The 12,143-nt window shown below is 38.1% G+C and overlaps 1 protein-coding gene across 1 annotated transcript in view; it reads left to right on the forward strand.

The window, feature by feature from the left end:
• The window catches only part of gpbp1l1 (GC-rich promoter binding protein 1-like 1), a 53,669-nt gene that overhangs the window by 20,687 nt on the left and 20,839 nt on the right, over positions 1–12,143 (forward strand). The window contains exon 4 of the mRNA XM_062047106.1: positions 4,729–4,858. Coding sequence (XP_061903090.1) covers positions 4,729–4,858 — 130 coding nt within the window. The remainder of the gene's footprint in view (positions 1–4,728; positions 4,859–12,143) is intronic.

Below are 12,143 nucleotides of genomic sequence, written 5' to 3' on the forward strand. Positions count from 1 at the left end.
TTGTGAAAATATATGCATAGCATCAGCTAATAATAACATTGCATCAAAGGATTGATGTTTAGTCCATCAGGGAGGAACAGGCCCCACTAAGTTTGTTGCATATTTTCTTTTGTCTTTTAATGAAATACATTTTGTCCTCGGCATTTGTCATTTGCAGCACACAACACTGGTCTGCTTTTCATTTGGAACATATTCACATTTGCTGCCTTTGAGCTTTTGTATTAGTGAGGGTTGTCCCCATACCAATATTTTGGTACCGGTACCAAAATGTATTTCGATTCTTTTCTAAATAAAGGGGACCACAAAAATGTCATTATTGGCTTTATTGTAACAAACAATCTTAGTGTACATGAAACATATGTTTATTATTGTCATTTAGTCCTTAAATAAAATAGTGAACATACTAGACAACTTGTCTTTTAGTAGTAAGTAAACAAACAAAGACTCCTAATTAGTCTGCTGGTGTATGCAGTAACATATTGTGTCATTTATACACCTATTATTTTGTACACACTATGAGGGACAAACTGTAAAAATGGATTATTAATCTACTTGTTAATTTACTGTTAATATCTGCTTATTTTCTGTTTTAACATGTTCTATCTACACTTCTGTTAAAATGTAATAATCACTTATTCTTCTCTTCTTTGATACTTTACATTACTTTTGGATGATACCACACATATAGGTATGGATCCGATACAAAGTAGTTAAAGGATCATACATTGGTCATATTCAAAGTCCTCATGTGTCCAGGGACATATTTACTGACTTTATAAACATAATATGAATTTTTTTAAAAAGGGAAAAAGATTTTGTGATGATAAATAATATCAATGTAATCATAGTAGTATCGACTAGGTACGCTGTTGTACTTGGTATCATTACAGTGGATGTCAAGTGTAGATCCACCCATGGCATTTGTTTACATTGAGGAGCGCTAGCTTTTGTTAGCGGTGATGCCGGTGAGCTATTGTATCCTCCTACGGTGTGTAGTGAAGCATGTTTAGCTATTCCTCGTCCTCCAGTGATAATGATACTTGTAAAAACTAACTTTATTTGTAGCCATGGAGGCAAGGATTAGTGATTTAGAAGTAGCTAAAACACTGCCAACTGCGGCTTGATATACCTTTATCTTCACATTTTACACCAAAATGCGTCTGATCTCCCTTTTCTGTCTACACACTGTCTGCTTGTAAGTACACTGTGTGTGTGCGCTGCCCAACATGCTCGTAAAACCAGCAATGTCACATTAAGTGGCAAAGCTCAACTCTCACTGTGTTTTTATGCACAAATATATATATTTTTAAGCAGATACAGATCACTTTCTGCTTTCAATGCTTTACAAACCGATAATCAATATCTTATTTATGTGTATTATTTAGTTTGCAAACACCTTTCTTTGTGGCTGGCTTTGGGGCAGCTACGCCTTCGTAGGCTTTGTACTTGGCATTTCATGTGGCTGATGTGTTGAAGTGCGATGTTTTTTTCCTCCCTCCTTGCGGAATGATGGCAGGATATTTGGTGCAAACAGTACGCAAAATGTCTTCCTTTTAAACAGTGAAGAAGTGCCCCATAACCGACGCCATGTTTGTTTACAATGAGCAAAGGGAAGTTTTATGACTGCACCAGCAGGGGGGGAAAAGGAGCGCTTGATTTGCTCATCCTAACCCACTTACAGCACAGTTCAGGCAATCTTGCCTCATTAAGGCATTTTTTTTATTGGTTGTTGATGCTATTTTATTAAAAAAATTTCAGATTTATCAGCGTATAATTATAATTCCTCACATCGTCCCAATAATTATCTGTCCTATATTTATCACGACTTTGCCCATCTAGACCAGTGTTTTGCAACCTTTTTTGAGCCAAGGCACATTTTTTGCATATAAAAAATCCGGAGGCACACCACCAGCAGAAATCATTAAAAAAAAAAGATACTCAATTGACAGTAAAAAGTCGTTGTCGCAATTGTTGGATATGACTTTAAAGCATAACCAACTATGTATCAATATAGCTCTTGTCTCTAAGTAGGTGTACTGTCACCACCTGTCACATGACACCTTTTTTTTCTGTTTTCCTGTGTGTAGTGTTTTGGTTCTTGTCTTGCGCTCCTATTTTGGTGGCTTTTTCTCTTTTTTTGGTGTTTTCCTGTAGCAGTTTCATGTCTTCCTTTGAGCGATATTTCCCGCGTCTACTTTGTTTTAGCAATTAAGAATATTTCAGTTGTTTTTATCCTTCTTTGTGGGGACATTGTTGACTGTCATGTCATGCCCGGATGTACATTGTGGACGCCGTCTTTGCTCCGCAGTAAGTCTTTGCTCCGCAGTAAGTCTTTGCTGTCGTCCAGCATTCTGTTTTTGTTTACTTTGTAGCCAGTTCAGTTTTAGTTTCGTTCTGCATAGTCTTCCCTAAGTTTCAATGCCTTTTCTTAGGGGCACTTACCTTTTTGTTTATTTTTGGTTTAAGCATTAGACACCTTTTTACCTGCACACTGCCTCCCGCTGTTTCCCACATCTACAAAGCAATTAGCTACCGGCTGCCACCTACTGATATGGAAGAGTATTACACGGTTACTCTGCCGAGCTCTAGACAGCACCGACACTCAACAACAACACATAATTTGCAGACTAGAATTACTGGTTTGCAAAAAATATTTTTAACCCAATTAGGTGAAATTAGATAATCTCCCACGGCACACCAGACTGTATCTCGCGGCACAGTGGTTGAAAAACACTGATCTAGACGACCCCCAGTGGGATACATTGTGGCTGTTTACGCTAATGACCGACACGGTCAACCGGATTAGTTTTAGATGGTGTTGAGCAGATGTAGAGTGCAGAATGTTGTTGTGTTGCCTCACGGAAATGACTTGTTTGATTGTCCAGTCATTGTGGATAATATGCTGTGAGTCAAGTTTCCCAGCCGTAAAATGCAGTCTGACTGACAAACAAGAACAAGGTCAGTGTCTGGTCCACAGTGCCGCGTTTGTTCACTGACGAGACCACAATGTTAATGCCGTGCTATTGGATCTATTTGTCTACTGTGTGATTCTTGCACTGATCGTCTGGCCTTTAAACCACAGACGTCAAATAGATGGAAATGATTTATATTTGTTTGTACCAAACCTTGCTGTGTTTACAATTCCCCAGTGTTTATAGTAGGCAATAGGGTTGTACGGTATAGCGGTACTAGTATAGTGTCGCGGTACTGTACTCTGTTTGAAAAGTACCGGTTCCCGGAAATGACGGCGCATCGCCGCGTGGTGTCATTGCTGGTTTTAGGAGCAGAGGAGCATGTTGGGCAGCGCACACACACAGAGTACTTACAAGCAGACACAGTGTGTAGACAGAAAAGGGAGAATGGACGCATTTTGGTGTGAAAAGTAAAGCTAAAGGTGAAGTTATAACACTGAAACACCCTCAGGAAGAGCTGCTTTAAGACATGGCTAGCGGCTAACATCCACCCACAGTGTTTTAGCTACTTCTAAATCACTAATCGTTGTCTCCATGGCGACAAAGTACGTTTCTTACAAGTACATTATCACTGGAGGATGAGGAATAGCTTCACTACACACCGTAGGAGGATACAATAGCTCACCGGCGTCACAATGTAAACAAATGCCATGGGTGGATCTACACCTGACATCCACTGTAATGATACCGAGTACAAGAGTGTATCTAGTCGATACTACTATGATTACATCGATTTTTTTTCTTCCTTTTAAAAAAATTCATATTATGTTTATAAAGTCAGTAAATATGTCCCTGGACACATGAGGACTTTGAATATGACCAATGTATGATCTTGTAACTACTTGGTAACGTACCGATACCTAAATGTGTGGTATCATCCAAAACTAATGTAAAGTATCAAAGAAGAGAAAAATAAGTGATTATTACATTTGAACAGAAGTGTAGATAGAACATGTTGTAACAGAAAATAAGCAGATATTAACAGTAAATGAACAAGTAGATTAATAATCCATTTTCACAGTTTGTCCCACATAATGTGTACAAAATAATAGGTGTATAAATGACACAATATGTTACTGCATACGACTAATTAGGAGTCTTTGTTTGTTTACTTACTACTAAAAGACAAGTTGTCTAGTATGCTGACGTTGAAGTATTGCACTGTTATTGTTTTGCATCTCCTGTCATCCTAGTACCCCCCCTCCTCCCTCCTCCCTCTCTGGGAGGGGGGGGGGTAATAGGATGACAGGAGATGCAAAACAATAACAGTGCAATACTTTTTCATAACATGGTCACTACTGCCTAGTTTTTCTTGTTATATTCTTATTTTACTGTCATGTTTGTATTCTCATTGTTGCTTTTTATTTTTATTCTATTGTAATATTTTTCGATTTTGTTTCCATTTATACCCCCATTATTTACTTTTTACTTTTTATATTCGATCTCAATTTTGTACACTGCTGCTGGAATTTTAATTTTCCTGAGGGAACTCTCCTGAAGGAATCAATAAAGTACTATCTATCTATATATCTATCTATCTATGTTTAATATTTTATTTAAGTACTAAATTACAATAATAAACATATGTTTCATGTAAAAAATTTTGTTCGAATAAAGACAGTAATAAAATATTGGTGTCAGGACAACCCTAGTAGGCAAGAGCCTTATCTAAGTTGGATTACAATATTCTGATCCATGCATTGTGATTTGTTGTCATCTTTCACTAACTTGATGTATTTCTTGCCCCCTCCCACAGTCCCCTGCAGCTGCCCTTGATAGACAAGGTGAACCTCACCTGCACAGAGAGGGCAGAAACACTGTGAGCCGCCGGCGCCACAACTCCTCTGATGGCTTCTTCAACAATGGCTCCCTGCGTGCTCCAACAGGTACCAGTAGTGACGGCTGTTAAACTCTCCTTCGGGGTCAACAGTCATACTGGAATATTTATGACCTCACTGAGTAATGATAGTCCAAATACCAAAGATGCATGTAGCAGAGTGGCAGTGCTGCCATTAAGGCTGAACGACATCAAGGATGTAACATCAATGTACAAACAATCGTACACACACAACACATCTCATCTGTTGTGTTGTTGTGAACGACATCATGGATGTAACATCAATTTACAAAAAATCATACACACACATCTCATCTGTTGTGTTGTTGTGAACGACATCATGGATGTAACATCAACGTACAAACAATCATACACACACAACACATCTCATCTGTTGTGTTGTTGTGAACAACATCATGAACGTAACATCAATGTACAAACAATCATACACACACAAGACATATCATCTGTTGTGTTGTTGTGAACGACATCATGGATGTAACATCAATGTACAAACAATCATACACACACAAGACATATCTGTTGTGTTGTTGTGAACGACATCATGGATGTAACATCAATGTACAAACAATCATACACACACAACACATGTCATCTGTTGTGTTGTTGTGAACGACATCATGGATGTAACATCCATGTACAAACAATTATACACACACAACACATCTCATCTGTTGTGTTGTTGTGAACGACATCATGGATGTAACATCAATGTACAAACAATCATACACACACAACACATATCATCTGTTGTGTTGTTGTGAACGACATCATGGATGTAACATCAATGTACAAACAATTATACACACACAACACATCTCATCTGTTGTGAACGACATCATGGATGTAACATCAATGCACAAACAATCATACACACACAACACATCTGTTGTGTTGTTGTGAACGACATCATGGATGTAACATCAATGCACAAACAATCATTCACACACAACACATCTGTTGTGTTGTTGTGAATGACATCATTAATGTAACATCAATGTATAAACAATCATACACACACAACACATCTGTTGTGTTGTTGTGAACGACATCATGGATGTACAGAAAAGTACCTTGCGCAAGCATAATGTACTTAAAGTACTTATTGATACATTTACACAATTATAATGCTTTGGCCTAAATGCTTCTCAAAAATGTCCAATAAATATTCCACTCTTACAGCAATTTATCGTTACATCTCTATAAAACTTCCCAAAGTTAATATTACCATTTTAAATGAAAATCATCGTAAAAATGTGATTGATACACCTCGATAAACTCACGTATTGGCGGCACCGCACATTTACCAGAGAAGCAAGCTAGCTTAATGGCTAACATGAAAACGAGAGACCTTAACGTCCTTTCTCCATTAAAAAACGACATCCCCAATGTAAACTAGTACAAACACATGACTGTCTGAACAACTAAGATAGTCAACGGTGCACGTTAAACCTACAGCTTTACTCAAAGAAATATAACAGGAAGTAAATGTGCATCACATCAACACACGTTTGTTTTCTTTATCATTAAAAAAAACAAAGACTTTTGCAAATTAAAACAGAAGATAAACATATTTAGACACTCAAATAAAAAGAACATGGCTTTTAAGTAGTTGTAATATTATACAACATGTTTTTCTGCCAAGAAAGTATATTGTACTATATTTTTATTTAGTGTGTACATTTTTTATATATAAAACTATGTATAATGATAACATGATACTTCTGGTGACAATAGCCATGATATGACATTTTTTTATATCGTTACACCCCTACACTCACTCCTACTATTTATTGTACACTACAGTCTCTTAATTCATAGTAAATGGTGTATTTTTATAGCCTTTGGTCAGCCCCAAACTACAAAAGCCCTGAGATCGGTAGGTTGGAGTTCAAATCCCAGGCGAGTCATACCAAAGACTATAAAAATGGGACCCATTACCTCCCTGCTTGGCACTCAGCATCAAGGGATGGAGTTGGGGGTTAAATCACCAAAAATGATTCCCGGGCGCGGCGCCGCTGCTGCCCACTGCTCCCCAAGGGGATGGGTCAAATGCAGAGGACAAATTTCACCACATCTAGTGTGTGTGTGACAATCATTGGTACTTTAATCTTTAAAAGCCAGAAGCAGTGAAGTTGTCACGTTGTGTAAATGGTAAATAAAAACAGAATACAATGATTTGCAAATCCTTTTATTCAATTGAATAGACTGCAAAGACAAGATATTTAACTTTCAAACTGGTAAACTTTTGTTATTTTTTGCAAATTATTAGCTCATTTGGAATGTGATGCCTGCAACATGTTTCAAAAAAGCCGGCACAAGTGGCAAAAAAGAGTGAAAAAGTTGAGGAATGCTCATCAAAAACTTATTTGGAACATCTCACAGGTGAACAGGCTAATTGGGAACAGGTGGGTGCCATGATTGGGTAAAAAAGCAGCTTCCATAAAATGCTCAGTCATTCACAAACAAGGACGGGGCGAGGGTCACCACTTTGTCAACAAATGCCTGAGCAAATTGTTTAAAGGCCTACTGAAAGCCACTACTACCGACCACGCAGTCTGATAGTTTATATATCAATGATGAAATCTTAACATTACAACACATGCCAATACGGCCGGGTTAACTTATAAAGTGCAATTTTAAATTTCCCGCTAAACTTCCGGTTGAAAATGTCTATGTATGATGACGTATGCGAGTGACGTCAATCGTTGAAACGGGAAGTATGCGGACACATTGAATCCTATACAAAAAACTGTTTTCATCTCAAAATTCCACAGTATTCCGGACATCTGTGTTGGTGAATCTTTTGCAATTTGTTTAATGAACAATGGAGACTGCAAAGAAGAAAGTTGTAGGTGGGATCGGTGTATTAGCGGCGGACTACAGCAACACAACCAGGAGGACAGAGATGGATAGCAGACGCGCTAGTCGCCAAACTCACCTTAACTTCCTCCGTCTCGCCGACCGCATCTGTGATCGGGTGAAGTCCTTCGTCGCACCGTCGATCGCTGGAACGCAGGTGAGCACGGGTGTTGATGGGCAGATGAGGGCTGGCTGGCGTAGGTGGATAGCTAATGTTTTTAGCATAGCTCTGTGAGGTCCGGTTGCTAAGTTAGCTTCAATGGCGTCATTAGCAACAGCATTGTTAACCTTCGCCAGGCTGGAAAGCATTAACCGTGTAGTTATATGTTCATGGTTTAATAGTATTGTTGATCTTCTGTCTATCCTTTCAGTCAGGGATTTATTTATTTTGTTTCTATCTGCATTTGAGCCCGATGCTATCACGTTAGCTCAGTAGCTAAAGAGCTTCGCCGATGTATTGTCGTGGAGATAAAAGTCACTGTGAATGTCCATTTCGCGTTCTCGACTGTCATTTTCAAGAGGATATAGTATCCGAGGTGGTTTAAAATACAAATCCGTGATCCACAATAGAAAAAGGAGAGAGTGTGGAATCCAATGAGCCAGCTTGTACCTAAGTTACGGTCAGAGCGAAAAAAAATATGTCTTGCAGTGAATTCTAGTCCTTCACTCTAACGTTCCTCATCCACAAATCTTTCATCCTCGCTCAAATTAATGGGGTAATCGTCGCTTTCTCGGTCCGAATCGCGCTAGCTGCATTGAAAACAATAGGAAATTGTGAGGAGCCTTTCAACTGTTGACGTCACGCTACTTCCGGTACAGGCAAGGCTTTTTTTTATCAGCGACCAAAAGTTGCAACTTTATCGTCAATTTTCTCTACTAAATCCTTTCAGCAAAAATATGGCAATATCGCGAAATGATCAAGTATGACACATAGAATGGATCTGCTATCCCCTTTTAAATAAAAAAAATTCCTTTCAGTAGGCCTTTAAGAACAACATTGAGAATAAAAAATGTGTTTAAATGATATATACACATTTATCTGTAAAAAATCTGCTGTACAGTATGTGTGTTTGGCTCCCTTTTTTTCAGGAACACTAATACCAAAAGTCACAATGTCTGATAGAGTTCTAAAAAAGTTATGACAGACCACCTCAAAAAAACGGAATGGAATTTTGCAGTTTTTTTACTGAATGGGACACCCAAAATGTACATGAAAATAAAGAAAGTGGGATTTACAATATTAACTATGAACAATAAAACACTGAATATTAACAACATATGTTTTACTTCTCAGATCAGCTCCTCCATAGTTGTGCATCTTTTACAATCAAGCAAATCACAACAAAAATGTAACAAACAAACAAGGTTAATAAACACCTACAATATGATATATTATCACTTGTATGCAGACATTTGTTGTACAAATTTGCTTCCGTACCTGTTCCTGACACATGCGTTTCGGGCTGGCTGCTCTGAAAACAAACTCCGCCCACTCGTAGATTGCCGTAATAACTCGTATAACACTCAAAAGCGCAGATTTCACCCATTGAAATTAGGGCTGGGCGATGTATGGAATATACTGGATATATCGCGGGTTTGTCTCTGTGCGATATAGAAAATGACTATATGGTGATATTGGAGTATACGTCCTCACGCAGTTGCTTTTAGCTGAGGGCATTACACTACAGGCTCTTCTCAGTCTCTCCTTCTCACAGAGACATAAAACAAGCGCACCTTCTTACATACGTCACATACTGTCGCGTCATATGCCCTCGCGGAGCTTACAGGTAGCGGAATGGGTAACGTTAGCTGTGATGCTAGCCGTGCGGTGCGAGTAGTAATACGAGAGAAAGAAGGTGCCAACCTGGTAACAAAGAATTAATTCCCAAGAAAAACAGCAGGGGGTCCATCGTCTGTCGGTGGTTTGGCTTCAAGCGGGAAGATGTTGAACAGACAACAGTAATATGTCAAGTATGCAGCAAAAGCCTTGCTACAAAAAGTAGCATTACTGCTCATTTGTGGCATCATTTGAAAAGTCACCCGCTAGAGAATGAAGAGTGCTTGAAACTCCGCATGTCAACATCTCCGTTCGGTGCCACACCCACAAAAGGCCCAAGCAACCATTGCCAGATCAACACCGTATGAAACAAATAGTCAACAACAGAAGGAGATAACGTCCGCAGGAACCTACCACATAGTGAAGGACATACACTATTTGATTTCCTATTATGCAGCTCATTTTTATTTGACACTAATTGAAATATCTTGTGTGACATCATGCACAAAAGTGCACTTTATTTGTTTTAAACTATTGTAGTGGCGTTCCGTACAAAAAGTACCCTTTAATTTAGTGTTGTTATGGTATGTCATCTTAGTGACATCATGCACAAAAGTGCACTAATAGCTTGTTTTAAAATGTCTCTGACAATCTTGCACTTTCTGTTTGGAAATGACATGAAAGTTTGTGCCACTGCTTAGTAACTGTTTCATAAATACACTTTTGCTAAATTGACTTAGTTGTGATTTCCCTCTCTGCAGGAAAGTTTAAAAGTAGCATATATTAATGCAGTATGAAGAAGAATGTTTTAATGTAGACACATAGAATCATCATACTGCTGTGATTATATGCATCAAGTGTTCATTCAAGGCTAAGGCAAAATATCCACATATATATGGTGTATCGTGACATGGCCTAAACATATCCACATATATATGGTGTATCATGTCATGGCCTAAACATATCCACATATATATGGTGTATCGTGACATGGACTAAACATATCCACATATATATGGTGTATCGTGACATGGACTAAACATATCCACATATATATGGTGTATCGTGACATGGACTAAACATATCCACATATATATGGTGTATCGTGACATGGACTAAACATATCCACATATATATGGTGTATCGTGTCATGGCCTAAACATATCCACATATATATGGTGTATCGTGACATGGCCTAAACATATCCACATATATATGGTGTATCGTGACATGGCCTAAACATATCCTTATATATATGGTGTATCGTGACATGGACTAAACATATCCACATATATATGGTGTATCGTGACATGGACTAAACATATCCACATATATATGGTGTATCATGACACGGCCTAAACATATCCACATATATAAATGGTGTATCGTGACATGGCCTAAACATATCCACATATATATGGTGTATCGTGACATGGCCTAAACATATCCACATATATATGGTGTATCGTGACATGGCCTAAACATATCCACATATATATGGTGTATCGTGACATGGCCTAAACATATCCACATATATATGGTGTATCGTGACATGGACTAAACATATCCACATATATATGGTGTATCGTGACATGGACTAAACATATCCACATATATATGGTGTATCGTGACATGGCCTAAACATATCCACATATATATGGTGTATCGTGACATGGACTAAACATATCCACATATATATGGTGTATCGTGACATGGCCTAAACATATCCTTATATATATGGTGTATCGTGACATGGACTAAACATATCCACATATATATGGTGTATCGTGACATGGACTAAACATATCCACATATATATGGTGTATCATGACATGGCCTAAACATATCCACATATATAAATGGTGTATCGTGACATGGCCTAAACATATCCACATATATATGGTGTATCGTGACATGGCCTAAACATATCCACATATATATGGGGTATCGTGACATGGCCTAAACATATCCTTATATATATGGTGTATCGTGACATGGACTAAACATATCCACATATATATAGTGTATCGTGACATGGACTAAACATATCCACATATATATGGTGTATCATGACATGGCCTAAACATATCCACATATATAAATGGTGTATCGTGACATGGCCTAAACATATCCACATATATATGGTGTATCGTGACATGGACTAAACATATCCACATATATATGGTGTATCGTGAAATGGACTAAACATATCCACATATATATGGTGTATCGTGACATGGACTAAACATATCCACATATTAATAAAAGGCCATATCGCCCTGCCCTACTTGAAATACTTTGTATAGTTGAAGATTTACGGTCATTTAAAAACAGCACTACACATCATAATGGCGGCTACAGTTTTTGATGTAATAGGTCTAAAAAAAATGATGTAGAACGTCCGGCGGGCCGGATTGAAAATGTAAATGTGCCGCATTTTGCCCAGGTCTGGCTTAGACTGATCTGTGTAACTTGAAATTGGGATTTTAGCCCCAACCGACATTTGTGTCCGAATGAAAATGTTTGTAGCTGTCTTTCAAATATGGAAAAAAGAGCTTATTTGAAGTCACATGTACATGCTACACTTTGATCTGTGACAGTGTGGTTTATTAATATTTTTGTAAGTATAAACTTGTTAGCAACGGCTAATATAGTTGTCCAAACAAGCCGCTTT

The sequence above is a fragment of the Entelurus aequoreus genome, linkage group LG05 (assembly GCF_033978785.1).
Source record: "Entelurus aequoreus isolate RoL-2023_Sb linkage group LG05, RoL_Eaeq_v1.1, whole genome shotgun sequence".
Taxonomy (NCBI): domain Eukaryota; kingdom Metazoa; phylum Chordata; class Actinopteri; order Syngnathiformes; family Syngnathidae; genus Entelurus; species Entelurus aequoreus.